At 33.6% G+C, this 19,959-nt stretch overlaps 1 protein-coding gene across 2 annotated transcripts in view; it reads right to left on the bottom strand.

The window, feature by feature from the left end:
- LOC145249560 (tubulin polyglutamylase ttll6-like) overlaps positions 1–19,959 on the bottom strand; it is a 351,054-nt gene that overhangs the window by 257,522 nt on the left and 73,573 nt on the right. For both annotated transcript variants that reach the window (XM_080111234.1, XM_080111235.1), the window contains exon 2: positions 3,684–3,945. In XM_080111234.1, the coding sequence (XP_079967360.1) occupies positions 3,684–3,945 (262 nt within the window). The remainder of the gene's footprint in view (positions 1–3,683; positions 3,946–19,959) is intronic.

Below are 19,959 nucleotides of genomic sequence, written 5' to 3'. Positions count from 1 at the left end.
AGTAATTTCTTCATATCATGAAAGCTACTTTTTTGGCGATGGAAACGGTCTGCAGATTCGTTTTCAGAAAACCGAAATAAATCTGCAAAGCGTTATTTTCTTATATACGAGGCCTTAAAGTAAAATAATACCGGATTTTTGGGGACAGATTTGCCGTTTAGTTGTACATATATCCTCACACCAAGTAATCACTAAAAGGGACTCTTAAATGTCGTCACTCGTATCGAGCAAAAGTTTGTTTACATGTTTTACAACCTTTAAATGGGTAAAATATAATAACATACTTATTGAAAATGTGATCATGTGCTTAATAAATTAAAAAAAATAAACTACAAGATGAAGTTTTGAAATGATTACATGCCTTTCATTTTATTTAGAATGACAAACATTAACCAATAAAAATGAAAGTTTCGGTTCTTATGTAGTTTTGGTGCCGTGCTGAAATATATCGTTATTATTTGAAAAACCATTCTTACAGAGTAGGTGAGGGTGTTTTCTAACTATTTTGTGCTTCCACTTTACATTTATTAGATATTAAAAAATATATATACGTAAACATAGTACGGTTACCATCTGCCATCATATGCACCCGGGAACAATATCTCCTGTAAAATTAAACCACATTTTTGTGCTTTGATATCACGCTATTTTTACATCGTTTTTTGTTGTTTTTTTTTTTTTTTTGGTTAAATTAAACTTTCACGATATCTTTTTTTTTATTATTATTTGTTATTACTATCCTTCCCATGTTACGAATGCCTTTCAAAATATTAACATTATTATTTCAGCACAGTAACAAAAAATATATAAGTACCCAAAATTTTATTTTTCTTACTAAAACTGCAAATTGTTAGGTGGAAGTACAGTTTATTATGCGTTTTTCGTATCGTGCTGAAATAATAACTTTTTTTACTTTTTATTTTTTACATTGGCGAGGGGAGTGTGTTTTGTAACTATACTGTGCTTTCAGCTAAGAATTTATTATTAAACAATAAGATAGCGTGAAATTATTTAAAAAAAAAAAAAGGCATATTTGCCGTTTAGTTGTACAAATAGCCTCCAACCCTGTTATAAAAAAGGGACACGTTGAGTCGACACCGATGTACATATATCGTAAATAGAAAGTTTGTTTATATTTACGTGATTATTGAAAATATAATCCTGTGATTAAAATTTAGTTAAAATTAACAACGTTGTTTAACAAATAAAACAGAGAAATAACGAAAGATGAAGTTTTAAAATGATTAAATGTGTTTTATTTTTATAATTTAAAAATAAAAACATCAAGCAATATAAATAAAAGGTACTTGTACAGTTTAGTTAAGAGTAAGACATTAAAAAATGAAAATATCGAAAAAAGGTTATATTTCACGTATCCGTTATGAAACTAAGTTCTCAAAAAACATTTGACTTAATTTCATCAAGTAGTTTTTTTGTTTTTTTTTACAGCGAAAAAACAATTTGTTATGATACCGAGCAAAAGGTTCGATTTTTAGGAAGAAAAGCTAGAATTAAAGATGGGTAGGGAGTGTCCGCACTTTACATTGAGTTATCTCCCCATGGCATGTTGTTCAGCTTCAGTAAATTTTACAATGGCTGTCTTCAACACGCTCTCATGAGAACATATTTTTCCGCTGTAAAAAAAAACTACTCGATCAAATTAAATGAAATTTTTTTTCAGAGATCTTCAGTCCAAAACGGATACGTACAATATAACCTTTTTTTCGATATTTTCATTTTTTAATGTCTTGACTAAACTGTACAAGTGCCAAATAAAATGTTCGTTTTGTTCTCGAAAAGAAATAATGAAAGATGAAGTTAAATATTGAATTATTGTGGAGATGAATCATCATATGCATCCGAGAACAATATAAAATGTAAAATCAAACCAAAATCTTATTTGTATTGTCCAATGTTTTAAATTTTAAATTATAAAATAAAAATTTTAAATTATAACATAAAAATTTTAAATTATAACATAAAAATTTTAAATTATAAAATAAAAATTTTAAATTATAAAATAAAAATTTTAAATTATAAAATAAAAATTTTAAATTATAAAATGAAAATTTTAAATTATAAAATAAAAATTTTAAATTATAAAATAAAAATTTTAAATTATAAAATAAAAATTTTAAATTACAAAATTAAACACATTTAATCATTTTAAAACTTCATTTTTCATTTTTTTTATTTGTTAAACAACGTATTATTTGTATTGTTTAATGTTTTAAATGTTTAATCATAAAACAGTAATAAATTATAAAATTAAACACATTTAATCCTTTTATTTGTTAAACAATTTGGTTACTCTAAAATAAATTATACATAAACAAACTTCTTGATATATTCCGGTGACGACCCAACGTGTCCCTTTTTTTGATAACAGGGTTGTAGGCAATTTGTACAACTAAACGACAAATCTGCCAAAAAAAAATATTGTGACATTATACGTCAGCCGATTGTTGGGGTTTTGCTTTTTTTTTACCATAAATTGTTAGGTGAAAGCTTTCTTTTTTTTTCAGAAAACTTTTAACAGTGAAAATACAATTTTTTTACAAGAAATTGATTTTTATATAAAAATATGAATGCTTTTCCTTCATTAAAGAAATTTTTAGGTGACATACAGATACGTTTCTACAAAGAAAACCGTTATTTTCTTTAGCCATTCTTACCATGGAGAGAGGATGGTGTTTGGTAACTATTCTGTGCTTTCAACTAACAATTTATTACAAAAAAAAAAAGTCTTAACGTGGGGAGAACTGTGGTATTCATTCCAAAAGACATTTTTAATATGCCGTTCTTAATAATATGGGAATTTTGCCATTACACCAAATTGAGCCACAGCAACGCGTGGCAAGGTACAGCTAGTATATATATATATATAATTCTCCAAGTTCCAAATATCAAGTTTTCCCAGTTGGTCATTTATTACTTTTCAAAAGGTATCCATTACAATATTGTTTCGTATTGTGACTAACAAGTTTGCAAAATTATGTTATTGCAACATGTTTAGTCACGTACTTATCATATGCTTACCTTTAATAACTTATAAAAAACACCATTTTGGACAACTTACATAGTTCGTGGAATTGACACGCTCTGCCGTTCCTTTTCCTTTCCAGGGGTCATAATCTTCGAAACGAGAAGGAGCCGCAAAGCGTGTCAATTACATAAAACATGTAAGTTGTTCAAAGTGGTGTTTTTATAAGTCATTAAAGGTAAACATATGAGGAGTACGTGACTAAATATGCAGCAATAATATAATTTTGCAGACAATGACCGTTTACAAAATCTGATCAGTAATAATTAAAACAGGTACATATGTTTAAATAATTAATTTCAAGATAAACGATAAATGAATAAAAATAAATTTAATTAAGACCCTAACATACATGTTCTAATGATTTGTTCTAAGCCCTATCTAGATGATGAAATCAAGTTTATTACAAAGACCCTCTGTAACAATAGCTATTCTTTGCGGAATCTACTATAAAAAATAAAGGCGCTTCTACAGTATTGGGACGAAAGTTACAATGGCAGCCTCCAAATTATCCAGTCGAAATTACCTAAATATTACTGAATTATTTAAAAAAAAAAACTTTAATTATTTTAGCAGGTGAAAAATTGCGGCCATCTTGTTTAAATCGACAAACCCATTTTAATAGAAAATGTTCACTTACCTTCAATCTCTCCGAACATTTCCACATTTTGAGGTACCAGTAACGGGACGTCATCATCCACAAGACTTAAATGATCCGCGTGAATGAGGGAAAGATCAGTCTTCTGGATCTCCAAATCTGTTTCACCTTCCCCGTCTGAATCCAAACCAGAGTCGCTATTGCTACTGGCACTGTCTTCAGATCCTTGTCTGCTGGGAAGAACAGCTCCGGTCGGAAATATTTCATCGTCTTCTGCCATTATGATGTCGGATTGCACGGTTTTCTGGAAAACGTGTAGAAAGGGACAATTCTATAGAAAATATTAAATAACTAGGGTTTTAGTCTGTTCATTTAGATTGGGGGCTTTATGCGTAATTGATAGTAAGATGTGGTTAAATTTGCTCATTTTTGCATTAAATATTTATCTCTACATAACTGTGTATCAAACGGATACCATAATACCTAGTCCACTGCATCTTATCATAACAAAGGTCCATACAAAATTTCAGAGAAAAACTTGTTTTAAAGTAACGGCTTACTTGTACACCAGACAGAGAGAGAGAGCTAGAGAGAGAGAGAGAGAGCGAGAGAGCGAGCGAGAGAGAGAGAGAGAAATTGATAGATAGATAGATAGATAGATAGATAGATAGCTTATTGTAACACCTAGATACATTGTGAGAGTTGAAGACGGCACCTTGACATGTCAGCTTATGTTTCAAATGTCACCAGCAAGAAAGAGAATCATCTTTGTCCGAGACTTATGTGATTTTGACACCATGTGATTTCGACACCATCTGTTCTGGGGATCATTTCTGACCCCTAGGTGTCACTCAACCTTTTCCATTCAAATAATGGCTTTCGTTATGTGACACCGGGTCACCACTTATTAAAGCCAAGACCCACTCGAGGATAAAGGACCTGAGCTATAAACAAATATCTGACCATGGATAGGTTAGTTTGGAAGTCAATTTCTCCATCCAGTGTGGCCGTAGCCGAGATTGAACTCACTACACAAGTTTGTAGTGTAATTCAAATTTTGTCGGTAGCTGAATGCTTGATGCTTCACCAGGGCTATCAAGGGTATTTTTATCATGACGCCATCACTAGATGGGGTGCCTACCATGGCTTAAGAGAGTCCCATCTATCCTCGAGAGAAGGATAGACTGCACCAGTTTCTCAACCTAGTATTTTACCTTACGGTACATACAGCGCCTCGCCTTCCCAAATAGTCACCCATCTGGTACTGGCCAGGCTCAATGTTGCTTAACTTCGGTGATCTGGCGAGAACCGGTGTGTCAATGTGATTGTGCCGTCAATTTCTAGAAGCCATCCAATGCATGCTAACATGAAAAATCGATGATGATGATGATGATGATGATGATTTTTCCAGACATCTCATCGTCAAGAATCAGACAAGAGTTTTGATTTATGATAAACTAATCAATCAATACTTTCAAAATTCCATAAAAATCGATATTTGGTTTTGGGAAAACTGTGCTTACACCGGCAATACTAATGAAATAATTATGTCTATCGATTAAGAATGACATTATTTCTTTGGCAACATTTTCTTTTCTGTAAACATGGATTATTTGGACTACTATTCTCAGCTTTTTGTAATGCCATTTTCACAACGTTTCGACCAATGCAACCTCCGACATTCTTCAGGTGTATCTTATCGAACTCAGGAATATTTATGTCAAACTAAAAAATCTTCTGAACGCTATTAAAAGTTAAATTCTTCACTAGTTTGGAGACGGAATGCGTTGTTGTGATAAGTGATTTTCTCTACTAATTCGCACTTTTTATTTTAAGATTCAAATATTAATAACTACATTTTATTTCAGTATTTAATTTATGTATTTCTGTTGTATTAAATGCTAGCTTTAATTTTTTTTTTTTTTTTTTTTTTCTCGTCCATAAATGTTTATCTACCAAGTTGATCTTAAATATTGTATAATCAATCCATTATATTATCATTTTCAGTCCCCCACCCCTAATTTCTGGCTCCCATCTTATCTCGCAATTACTTATAACGTCACCAACTAACTTCGGAAGAACCCCCCCCCCCATCCGATTTTGTTTTATATCATAAGTTGCTTAAAACGTGATTAGTTAAAGTTCAGAATAAAATCACGCTTTCTCTTAACGGTTAATTTAAAAAAAAAAAAAATCTTCTGAACGCTATTAAAAGTTAAATTCTTCACTAGTTTGGAGACGGAATGCGTTGTTGTGATAAGTGATTTTCTCTACTAATTCGCACTTTTTATTTTAAGATTCAAATATTAATAACTACATTTTATTTCAGTACTTAATTTATGTATTTCTGTTGTATTAAATGCTAGCTTTAATTTTTTTTTTTTTTTTTTTTTTTTTCTCGTCCATAAATGTTTATCTACCAAGTTGATCTTAAATATTGTATAATCAATCCATTATATTATCATTTTCAGTCCCCCACCCCTAATTTCTGGCTCCCATCTTATCTCGCAATTACTTATAACGTCACCAACTAACTTCGGAAGAACCCCCCCCCCCCATCCGATTTTGTTTTATATCATAAGTTGCTTAAAACGTGATTAGTTAAAGTTCAGAATAAAATCACGCTTTCTCTTAACGGTTAATTTAAAAAAAAAAAAAAATCTTCTGAACGCTATTAAAAGTTAAATTCTTCACTAGTTTGGAGACGGAATGCGTTGTTGTGATAAGTGATTTTCTCTACTAATTCGCACTTTTTATTTTAAGATTCAAATATTAATAACTACATTTTATTTCAGTATTTAATTTATGTATTTCTGTTGTATTAAATGCTAGCTTTAATTTTTTTTTTTTTTTCCTCGTCCATAAATGTTTATTTATCTACCGAGTTGATTGCAAAAATAGATTACCTAATTGTACTCATTTTTAGTTCGTGGGAGGGGAATCTATCACCATACTTTCCCTTAAACATGTCCATTGAACTTTTATTAAGTACAATACTTAATAGTTATTTTTATTTTATTTTATTTTTTTTATTTTTTTTTTTTTTTAATGGAGAGTAGAAAACGCATTGTGGATGCGTTATCGGCAGCTCCTGTTACTCTCGCTTCTTCTTATTTGTCCCTCAGTCCTCATTTTTTAAATGAGTGATTTTTCTGACAAAGGGAGAAGAAAAAGCTGTTTTCTAGGTTGGCAGTATTTTTGCGCGAACAGTTGGCAGAGTTGGTGGAAATTTTCTGTTTCTATGTCTATCCTTGTAGCCATGTCACTAGTAAGGGTGCTGGAGGTAAACGTTTTGTCTGGGCTGACGTTATCCGCCTGATAGTCAGGGACCCGAACCTTGGATTAACCACTAAGGAGGCTGTCCTATCAGCAGGTGCAAAGTACTGGGGCTGCTGTATTGCCATTTGGTGAATGGAATCTGGACCATGCAGTAGCTTCTGGTGGGGCCTCTCGATGCCATACTAGTGGGTAATTGTTACGGCTTTACCTTATCATGTGGTACAAAAAAAAAAAAAAATTCTTCGTTTCTTTTTCTCTCTTAGTTTCCCCTCTCTGTCCTGCTCTAAGTAAATCTGTCGACCTAGTCCACAAATTCCAAAATTTCATCATGACAAGTTTCAAGAAAAAATACATGATTAAACCCGGTTCTCCAACTTCCAACGTAGACCCCTACTACCATGTCTCCTTCTCCAACATCAGGGGTCTACGTCCTAACCTTCCAGAGGTTGAAACCCAATTACAGGAGACTAAACCAGACCTTTTATTTTTAAGTGAAACTGGCATTGGACAGGCTATTTCCCTTGATGAGTTTGCAATTACAGGATACTCTAACTTAACTTCTAAATCTGACCCCCAAGAGCGCCATGGGCATGGAATATGTGCCTATATAAAAGATAGCTTTCCATGTGGGAGGGACATCTCCAGGGAAGATCCTAACTTACCCTATATGTGCTTCCGGGTTGCTTTAGCTCACACTACTGCATTTATATTTACTCTCTATCGCCCCCACAACAGCGGAGTTACTATCTTTCAAAGCATATCTGAGAAAATTGACCAAGTCCTTTCTACTTATCCTTCAGCTAACATTCACGTATGTGGAGACTTCAATGTTCACAACGTCGAATGGTTGACCCACTCAAACAAGACCGATGATGAGGGGAGGTTCTGTCATGATTTCTCCATTGCCTATGACCTCACTCAGATTGTTCAGGAACCTACCCGTGTGCCCGATAATGACGGCCAGTATGCGAGCCTACTAGACCTTTTTCTCACAACTTGCCCTGAACTATGTTCAGTTTCTGTTCTGTCGCCTCTTGGATCTTCCGACCACTCTGTTGTATCAATTAAGATAAAAATGAAATGTAATAAGTCCCCAGACGTACCTCTTCATCGTACAGTATATCGATACACTAAGGCTGACTGGGATAGCTTCCGTACATTTATATCTGATCTACCTCTGCATTCCATGTTTAAAAAGGATGTGTCCTCTATAGTATTAGACCTAACTGAATGGTTAATTGTAGGTATTGACCATTTCATACCCTCTAAAAAGTTTCAGCAAGAACCTAACAGCCAGCCATGGTTCTCTCCAGAATGTGCTGCTGCCATTGCGCACAGAAATCACTTTTTCCACTGCTTCAAACGTAATAGATGTATGGAAACTAAAGCCGTTTTCAGGACTGCCAGCAACCATTGTAAGAAAGTAATAAGGAACGCAAGAGAGTTATATGCTCAATCTGTTAAGTCCAAAGTAGCTGAGCAGCGGCTTGGTTCCCACCAATTTTGGCAAATAGCAAACAGAATCCTGAACAGAAGCGTGTGCTCCATCCCAACTATTATCAATGGACCTGAGGTAATCTCGTCAGCATCAGACAAAGCCAAACTCTTTGTCAAGAACTTTGCAGCTAATTCTACCCTTTGCGACCAAGACCGCCAACCCCCAATATTTCCTCTTGTATCAGAAAACACGCTACGTGATATACGTATATCTGTACGTGATGTTGCCAAGCTAATCAAAAAGCTTGATTCCAGTAAAGCAACTGGCCCTGATGGTGTTCCAATTATAGTACTCAAAAAACTTCAACCTGAACTAGCGCCCATACTTACAAAACTGTTTAAATGTTGTCTTAAGGAGAATAGTTTCCCATCTCCCTGGAAAATCTCATCAGTATGCCCTGTATTTAAGAATTCAGGTGATCGCTCATCCCCCTCTCAGTACAGGCCAATAAGTCTCCTGTGCGTCATGAGTAAGTTGCTAGAATCTGTATTAAATACAGAAGTAATCAAACATCTCAACAAAAATAACCTTCTTAGTGACACTCAATATGGTTTCCGTTCTGCTAGATCTACAGCAGATGTCCTTACAGTTATATCGCATAGGATTAGCAAATCTCTCGACGGTGGCAATCTTTCTAGGGCAATTGCTCTTGACATATCTAAAGCCTTTGATAGGGTATGGCATAAAGGTTTACTTCATAAGATCGCTAGCTATGGTATAGCTGGAAAAGTCTTCTCAATTATTAAATCATTTCTTTCTGATAGGTTCATAAGAGTAGTAGTTGAGGGGCAAAAATCAGAAGCTCACAGTATTAATGCCGGTGTCCCTCAGGGATCCATCCTGGGCCCAACTCTTTTCCTGATCTACATTAATGATCTTCCAAATCATATCCTTACATCATTTGTAGACATTTATGCTGACGACACTACCATTTATGGTACCACATCTAAGACAGTAAACGAGCAAGTTCTCTCCAATTCTCTCTCCTCTGATCTTGAGCACGTAGTACAATGGGGAAAGGAGTGGCTGGTTACTTTTAATGCATCTAAAACCAAGCTTCTCTCTTTACATCATCAACATTCTAATCCACATTTGTCATCAATTGAAATGAATGGCTCTCGTCTTCAGGAGGCCTCAAGTTTTGACAAGCTTCTGGGCTTGACCATTACTCCTGATCTTAAATGGAACACGTATATCAAATCTGTTGCCAAGGCCGCTGGAAAAATGGTGGGATCTTTCTATCGATCCAGTAGATATCTCACTGCTGATGCTATTCTCTATCTATATAAGAGCCAGGTACGTCCAAGGATGGAATACTGTTGCCACATCTGGGCAGGAGCTGCTAGAAAGGACTTGTCCTCCCTTGATAGAGTTCAAAATAGACTTCGTAGCCTTGTAGGAGATGTCCTTTTCTCCTCCTTGCAACCTCTATCTCACAGAAGAGATGTTGCGAGTTTGTCTCTGATGTATCGTTATTTTCATGGAAAGTGTTCAACTGAGCTTCAATCTATGGTCCCCCCTCGCCAAACTTTCACAAGAAACACTCGTCTAGCTGTAAACACTATCAATAATTTCCCCCACTCTTTATCTGTCCCTAAACCTAAACGTAGATTCCATGAACAAAGCTTCTTTCTTAGAACTGCACGCCTGTGGAATTGTCTTCCGTTTTCCTGCTTTCCGGCTGACTACAATATGGTTTTGTTCAAGTCTAAAGTAAATAAGTTCTTGATGAGCCGTTCCATATAAGTTATTAAATTTACCAAATTTTCATTACTAATGATTACTATATTGACCAACTTCTACTGTACACTCTTTAACCCTTATCCTTGAGTGGCCTCTGGGCCTTGATAATGTGGTGATGCCTCTGTAAAAAAAAAAAAAAAAAAACTTGGGAATCTGCACAGAATTTCAAACAGAATCTCTGACGTAACAGATAAAATATCAAGCAAAATTCAGTCACTAAGTGACACTCTTCTAAAGGTTGAAAGTTCAGTTCCCAGTGCGGGCAATATTAAGAATGTAATTGTAAATTATTTAAGACTTCTACCCAATTGTGGCTGACGAAACGAGAACATGCTACTCTCATGGATTAAATAAAGGGTTAAAAAAAATGAAAATTAAACAAACACAAAATACTGATGGAACATTGCATTTCCACACAATTGGTGACACTTATTAGGTGTGTTTTTCTCAGTATTTTCTTTAATTTTCGATTTTTGAGCTATTATCAAGGCTTGATTATGGCTCTAAGGAGTTCACCATTTTATTGTTCGTTCTTACAAGCTTTACACTACCTTTATTTTTCAGTAAAATATTTTAAAACACACCAAAAATCTTACTCAGGTAATTAGAAGGGTAGCCTATCTTGCCTTTTGTAACATTTATTTTTTGTGTATTTGTTCTTTCAATGCTTTTTTGTTTGTTTGTTTTTGTTTGTTTTTTTAGATCTTCTGGGAAATAAACGAATTTTCTCTTGTTTATTTACTTGCTTTCTCGATTTTCGTATCTTTGGAGTCAATCTGTGGATTATGGAACTGAAAATTGTTTTTTCATCTATCTAAAGTGCTTTTGATTATCGTCAAGAGTTACATTTCTTTTTTCTATATTACTAACATGGGTGCCCGGCGTTTCCCGGGTGTTTGGAGGTGTGTGTTGAGCAAAAAGAAAAAGAAAAAGTGGTAGTAGGAAGGCAGGCTCAAACCCTACCGCACAGAACGAAATGAACAGGGGAAAAAACGTGACGTCTTTGCTGTTACGACCATCGCCAAACCGAAAGTGATGTAGGTTTAAATTAAGGCTAGACAATCGAAAAGATTTTTCGGTATTTGTCGTCTGAAGGGTCGAGCTTCCAAAAAATACTGAGCTTCTAAAAATCCGTCGCCTCTGTCAAAAGTTTTAGGCAGATATGCAAACATACATACATAGATTTATATATTTGTAGCTCAAATTTTCGACCCAAACCGATTAAAAGCTTGCCCTATCTCTGAATACCCTTTATGTTAAATTTCAAATGTTTAGACCAGAAATTGTCTGAGTAATTTGGTAGAGACCGCAGAGGTCGATTTTTTTTAACTTTGACCCCTATTATGATCCCTTAACATTTATTGTTTTGAGCTCTAATCAAGTTATTAAGTTAGATCCATGTCCAATGAACCTATATCTAAAATTTCAATTGTTTAGACCCAAAATTGGCGGAGGGGGTTGGTAGAGTTCTCAAAGGCCAAATCGTTGAACTTGGACCGCTTAAAAGCTTAATTTCTGGCCGAAAACTGGTTAAAAAGATTTTCCCAAATCTCACTACCCTGTATATCAAATTTGGAGTCTGTAGACTGAAAATTGACAGAGCTATTGTGTAGGGAAATGTACACAGACAGACAGACAGACAGACAGACTTTCACTTTTATAGATATACTAGCATTTCAACCCGGCGTTGCCCGGGTGTTTGGAGGTTTATGTTCAGCAAAAAAAAAAAAGCGATCAATTTTTTTAACTTTGACCCTTATTATGACCCCTTAAACTTTTATTGTTTTGGGCTCAAATCAAGTTATTAAGTTAGATCCATGTCCAAGGAACCTATATCTTAAATTTCAAGTGTTTAGACCCAAAATTGTCGGAGGAGTTTGGTAGAGTTCTCAAAGGTCAAATCGTTGAACTTTGACCTCTTAACAGCCAAATTTATGGCCGAAAACTGATTACAAAGATTTTCCGCAGCACCCTGTAAATCAAATTTCGAGTCTGTAGACTGAAAATTGACGGAGTTATTGCGTAGGAAAACGTACACACACAGACACACAAGCACGTTCACTTTTATAGATATATATATAGATAGATTATTGTTATTTCCTTTTATTTTGGTTTTGTAGGTTGTTTTTTTTCACATAAAATAACAATATAACCTCCATCCCCACGAAAAAAAAAATATATATAAATAACTCCTGGCAACAATCACAGTGTTCGAGATTGACACAAAATAATTCTCGAACCCTTACTTCATCAAGTGACACCAGAGACACGAAAGCTACTTCGTAGAACTGGGGAAGTAATTAAAAAAATTAAGCAAAAAAGAAACTTTGTCATCTTTGCAAAGATTGTAACCTTTTATTTGGTGTAAAATCACTGTGCTGATTATGAGACTTGATTTTAATAAAAGTCAATATTATCTCAGAAAAGATCGTACCACAATTTTGGTATGTATGTTGAATTCTTGAAACCATACGTAAATGATTATTTCAGAAATCATATAAGCTCGAATTATATATATATATATATATATATATATATATATATATATATATATATATATATATATATATATATATATATATACTAGCAAAAATACCCGTCGTTGACTGGGTTCAAAAACAGCCTACAGAAAATGGACTCTGATTTATGAAAGTATGATAGGTTATGAAAAGGAAGGGTTGTAAAGAGATAGCTTCGAATTTGGGAGTATCAAAACCAAAGCAAAATATGATGAAAGTAAAAATAAAATAGATGAACCCCATAATTTATTATACCATACCTGTTCACACTGAAACACTTATCACAATATTCTATGGATCTATATAAAAAAAAAACTTGTTAAACTTTGTGACATATTTCCATTCTATGGAGGTCAGGTGCGAACGAACACCCCATAATTTTATTATACCATATTTCTTCAAACTGAAACATAATTATCAAAGTATACTTACGCAGATAGATATGAAACGTATTTATTAAAGTTTGTGCCTATTTTCATTCCATGGAGGCCAGACGCGAACGCAGACCCCACAATTTTATTATACCATCCCTATTTAAGTTAAAACATACTTATCAAAGTATTTTGATGTACATCTATATCAAAAACACTTGTAAACGTTTTTTTTTTAATTTTTTATTTCCATACTTTGTGGACCAGGCGCGTACGCAGACCCCACAATTTTAATGAATCATCATTATGCCAGATCAAACATACCCATTCCTGTGTCTCGATACATCTTCTATCATTATATGTGATCAGTTTTCTATAATAGTAAACCATATAGGAGCCTAATCGTGACCACACACACACACACACACACACACACACAGACGTTTAGCTTTATATTATATATATATATATATACTCTTTATTCGTTTTTGCATAAGCCGTAATATGTCGCTACACAGTCATGAGCATGTTTCAATCAGCTAGTCACTAGTAATTAGAGACTTCTTCAGGCGATAAAGCCTATACGAAAACGAAAGCAAAATATAATAAAGCGTTAAAAAACTAAGCGTATATATATATATATATATATATATATATATATATATATATATATATATATATATATATATATATATATATATAAAGAGAGGTAGAGGGGAGTGAGGGGAGAAATGAGGGTTAATGAAACGCGAAATATTACGTGTAATTGCCAGATATTTTCGTAATCATCGTCAGGCTAAAATAGATTAAATTCGTATTTTTACAGGTTGTGTTTAGCTGATTTCTACTGTTCTACTATTACAATATTCTATTGTTCTGTTTTGTCTACAGCGTCGCACCCCCTTTTTAGTGGAATTAATAAAACGTGCGTGCTTGGAGCACATTTTTCTTTTGATGTATTGTCACCCTAAAGTAAAGTTTATTTCGTGTATACAACTGTTTGCTATTTCACTTTTACAGTTTAATATGTTTCGTGGTTCTTTGGAGTTTAGAATTTCGAATTCCTCATTCAGACGTGATATACGTTTCAATTTCTACATGTACAAGCCTGTCATATTATTTTTTCTATTCAACTATTGACAAGAGCGCTTTTTCTTTGAGCTTCCAATAATGGCTATTGAATATGTTTTTATGGCTGTAATATCTAGTTTTTAAATCTAGAAAGGTCATATTTACGAAATAATCCTTTATATATATATATATATATATATAAGTGGCACTGCAAGGCCACCGGGGGTTGGGGATCCGAAGCAGCAAAACTGAAGCTGGCTAGCAGAACACTATATATACAAATGTAAGCAAATTTGGGCATAATTTATTGGTTTGAAAATATAGGTACTTTTTTTACCAAGTTTTACACACACACGCACACACACACATTATATATATATATATATATACATACATACATACATACATACACACACACACATATATATATATATATATATATATATATATATATATAACATTCCTATAATGTTTTGTGTGTATTGATATTCACATTAAAAACCCTTTTTTTCTATTTATTAAAAAAAATACAACTTTCTCATATATGGGTTATGAAATTGCGTTCACTAGCAAAAGATCTTTTTAAACATTCATTTTAATTAATTCTTTATTAGTTTTTTCGGTTTTCTGATAGGATGATCATTTTTAGTTAACTATTGCATGTAATTATATTCAGGCAGATATTCTACATGATTTATACTTGCGTAATATTTGCGTAAAAAGTTTATAGTAAACATGTCTTCATCGCTCAGTCATTACCGGCAGAGGCAAAAATAAATCGTAAGTTAAACGTTTTGATTTCGATTCTCGGTCGTGGCGCATGTCATTTTTTTTTTTTTTAAATTTTAAATCATTATCTTATATTGGGTCCAATCTTTATATCTATAAAAGTGAAAATGTCTGTCTGTCTGTCGGTCTGTCTGTCTCTCTGTGTACATTTCTCTACCAAATAACTCTGTCAATTTTCGGTCTACAGACTCGAAATTTTACATACGGTGTATTGAGATTTGAGAAAATCATTTTAATTGGGTTTTGGCCAGAAATTTTCTGTTAAGGGGTCAAAGTTCAACAATTACCAAACTCCTCCGCAAATTTTAGGGCTAAACACTTGAAATTTCAGATATAGGTTCATTGGACATGGATCTAACCTAATTTGATTTGATCCAAAAACAATAAATGTTAAGAGGTCAAAATTGGGGTCAAAGTTAAAAAGAATTTTGATCTATGCGGTCTCTAACAAATAACAGACAATTTTTGATCTAAACATTTGAAATTTTACATAAAAGGTATTCAGACATACGGCAAGCTTTTTAATCGTTTTTATTTTTGCTGAAAATTTGGCTTCCAAGGAGACAAAGTTCAAAAGATTTTACCTTTGCGGTCTCTAGCAAACTATTCAGCCAATTTTGAGTCTAAACATTTGAAATTTTACATAAATGGTATCCAGATATCAGCAAGTTTTTAAATCAGTTTTGGGCGACAATTTTGCTGGCAAGAGGTCAAACTTGAAAAAGTTGACCTTTGCAGATTCTACCAAACTCCTCCGCCACTTTTGGGTCTAAACACTTGAAATTTTAGATGTAGATTACTTGGACATGGGTCAAACATCTTAATTGAATTTGATCCCAAAACAATAAATGTTAAGGGGTGAAAATAAGGATCAAAGTTTTAAAAAAAAATTGACGTTTGCGGTCTCTAGCAACTTTTCTCTATGGTAGTTAAGGAAGCTTATTATATAGAAAGGCATTAGCATACATATGCACACTTTTTAATATATACATACGCACATAAAATTATGAACAGTATATAGGGCCCGAGCAAAGCCGATCTGAACTGCTAGTATAATCTATAAATATAAAAGCGAAAATGTGCGTATGTATGTATGTATATATGTATGTATGTATGTATGCTTTTTGTGTATGTCTGTAAAATGCTTTTGTCCTAGAAGCGGTCGGTCGGCTCACAACTTCTTAAAACTTTTTATATCACATATAGATCATAATATCTACGAGATAACAACGGAGGTCGCCTGTCTATTTAATTTGCTCGACTTCGGAAAGATAAATATTCAATGTTTTTCGCTCGCCGCATGTAGATTAGGCTTTTTCGTCTAATAAAAGCGGCACTAATTCTGGCGGTATTTTTCCGGTCCAGATCGCCAGAAATGTCTGAAAGCAATCAGATTTGATCAATGTGGAAATTTTCCTTATATCAGACAATTACTATTCAATTTGGACAATCCCCTTTTTATGGGGAGCTGGTCCCCCCCCCCAACATCTTGGGAAAATAAAAATAAAAAAGCGTTCCCGCAGTAAATGAAATACTACCCCGCAGTCAAAGTTGACCTCATTAAGTCATTAAAACGGGCACCTGCCAATTCTAAATACTTAAATAAATTCAAACGTGTTTCTGTTAGTATTTCGCGGTGGCTCAATGGTTAACGTCGCACTTTTTTTTTTCACACTTTAATTTCCAACTTTGCCTCAAGGGTTCGGGTTCGATCCTCATACTTACCTACCAAAACTTTTTTTTATTTTACCCCCCCCCCCCGAGTTTTGATTTACCCAAAGCCACACACACCTCCAAACACCTGGGCAACGCCAGCTACCGCCCGCTAGTATAATAATATTAATGCGAAATGTGCATTAATCAAAATATCATATTTAAGTAGATAATTGAGTTCAGAAGTGAACCAGGAAGGGAGACAAGAAAATGTAATAATTCTGCAAGGTATCGAATACCTGATCATCGTCATAACCAGTTGGAATAAATGTTACCATGTTATAAGTAAGCCTTTGTCTTCGTTTGTCATCCTCCGAAATGTAATGTTTTTGTGATTCGTCTTGTAAAAGAATTTTGTATGGAAACCATAATTCACTTCTTGTATGTAAACAAAAATACTCATTCTGATATCAAAACTAAAACTTAAAGACAGTGAGTTAAGTACGATGACCATCACACCAGCTTAACATGACTTTTAAAGAGTGTTTTCAAACCAACTCATACTTAACATAAGGAAGCTGTCATATTTCATGACTGCGCATGCATAGTCGTGAAACAGTTAAAACCAGATAAAAATCTGGTGGCCTCCCACGTACCAATTTTTAAATTTTGACGCTTTAGCAAACCTTTTATTTCTGGCTGAAAACCAATTAAAAACTTTTCCACACGTCTGAACACTCTATATACCAAATTTCAAGTGTGTAGACCAAATATTCGTTGAGTATATAGGTTGAGAAGTGTCCTCTCACACACACACAGGCTCTCACTTTTTATGACTAGTGTCAGAACAAACTGATGAAATATTGCTGGTTCCACCAATGAGCGCTTATTACCTCGGGTAACTATGCTACTTAGCAATCGATTCATGCGAAGCTTTTGTCAATTTAGTGAGTAAAGGAATATTCGCATAATCACAACAGATAAGATTCGCCAAAAGGGAAATGAAAGAAAAATGAAGTCCAAATCCTTAGAAAACAAAAACAATTCCAATGGAAACGAAAGAATTAGATGAGAACGGTTATTTCCAGAGATGCGTCCATTACATCTACGTGATTATCGACGAAAATATCATTTCAAATTAAAGTACGATTGAATTTCAAAATTATCCATGACAGACCAAAGAAAATGCATTTCAAAATTAACCAATGACAGACCAAAGAAAATGGCATTTCAAAATTAACCATGACAGACCAAAGAAAATGACATTTCAAAATTAACCATGACAGAACAAAGAAAATGGCATTTCAAAATAAACCATGACAGACCAAATAAAATACAATTTCAAAATTAATCATGACAGAACAAAGAAAATGGCATTTCAAAATTAACCATGACAGACCAAAGAAAATGGCATTTCAAAATTAATCATGACAGAACAAAGAAAATGGCATTTCAAAATTAACCATGACAGAACAAAGAAAATGGCATTTCAAAATTAACCATGACAGAACAAAGAAAATGGCATTTCAAACTTAACCATAACAGAACAAAGAAAATGGCATTTCAAAATTAACCATGACAGAACAAGGAAAATGGCATTTCAAACTTAACCATGACAGACTAAAGAAAATGGCATTTAAAAATTAACCATGACAGAACAAGGAAAATGGCATTTCAAACTTAACCATGACAGAACAAAGAAAATGGCATTTCAAAATTAACCATGACAGAACAAAGAAAATGGCATTTCAAAATTAACCATGACAGAACAAAAAAATGACATTTCAAAATTAACCATGACAGAACAAAGAAAATGGCATTTCAAAATTAACCATGACAGAACAAAAAAATGACATTTCAAAATTAACCATGACAGAACAAAGAAAATGGCATTTCAAACTTAACCATGACAGACCAAATAAAATGGAATTTCAAAATTAATCATGACAGACCAAAACAAATGGCATTTCAAAATTAATCATGACAGAACAAAGAAAATGGCATTTCAAAATTAACCATGACAGAACAAAGAAAATGGCATTTCAAACTTAACTATGACAGAACAAAGAAAATGGCATTTCAAAATTAACCATGACAGAACAAAGAAAATGGCATTTCAAAATTAACCATGACAGAACAAAGAAAATGGCATTTCAAAATTAACCATGACAGACCAAAGAAAATGGCATTTCAAACTTAACTATGACAGAACAAAGAAAATGGCATTACAAAATTAACCATGACAGAACAAAGAAAATGGCATTTCAAAATTAACCATGACAGACCAAAGAAAATGGCATTTCAAACTTAACTATGACAGAACAAAGAAAATGGCATTACAAAATTAACCATGACAGAACAAAGAAAATGGCATTTCAAAATTAACTATGACAGAACAAAGAAAATTGTATTTCAAAATTAACCATGACAGAACAAAGAAAATGGCATTTCAAACTTAACCATGACAGACCAAAGAAAATGGCATTTCAAACTTAACCATGACAGAACAAAGAAAATGGCATTTCAAACTTAACCATGACAGAACAAAAAAAATGGCATTTCAAAATTAACAATGACAGACCAAAACAAATGGCATTTCAAAATTAAACATGACAGACCAAAGAAAATGGCATTGTAACTGTGAAAACCCTAAGATTATGCTATTTCAAATGGAAGAATGATAGACCAAAGACATCATAATTTCAAATTAAAGCATGACAGACCAAAGATAATTCATGTTCACATTGAGGCGTGATAGACTAAGGAAAATGTTATTTTAAACTGGTCAATCGTTGACCAAAGAAAATGCAATTTCAAATTAAAACGTGACAGACCAAAGAAAATTCTATTTAAAAAATAAGTGTGATACTCTCGCTGCCCAAGAGAGACACTCACTCTGGTATTCAAGGTTACTTGGCGCTAAACATAGCTCAAGCTCACGAGGATCACATACGTTCCTACTAGCTGTTGTGCCAATTGCTGTACGCCCGTGCTGGGTTTGAAGATCTGCAAAACTTTTGTGTGAATTCAACTATACCAGAAACTTAAGTAAGAAGCCGGTTCCGTTGGCAACCGGAAAACAAAACAACAAAAGACTCACCATGAACACTTACAATATTTCTTAGAACACAGAAATGTAACAATAATAAAAACAATAATAATTGAAAGTCATGTTGTTCTTGTTGCAGGGTTGGTTGGTTGTTTTTGTTTTACGGCATATCAACCCTTTTCGGGTTATTTAATGCCGAATCCAAAGATTTTGAAGAAAAAATTTTTAATAGAATATATTTGTTGTTTTCAAGTCGGTTTCTATTTAACCCATAGTTGGAACCCTAACAGGTACTACCACTCCGGGTCAGAGTGGACCTGGGAGCAATGGTAATTAAAGGGTGGCT

The sequence above is a fragment of the Euprymna scolopes genome, chromosome 28 (genome assembly GCF_053919585.1).
Source record: "Euprymna scolopes isolate OS-2025 chromosome 28, ASM5391958v1, whole genome shotgun sequence".
NCBI lineage: Eukaryota > Metazoa > Mollusca > Cephalopoda > Sepiida > Sepiolidae > Euprymna > Euprymna scolopes.
Note: the sequence above shows the minus strand (reverse complement) of the source record. Positions and strands in the feature narration are given on the sequence as shown.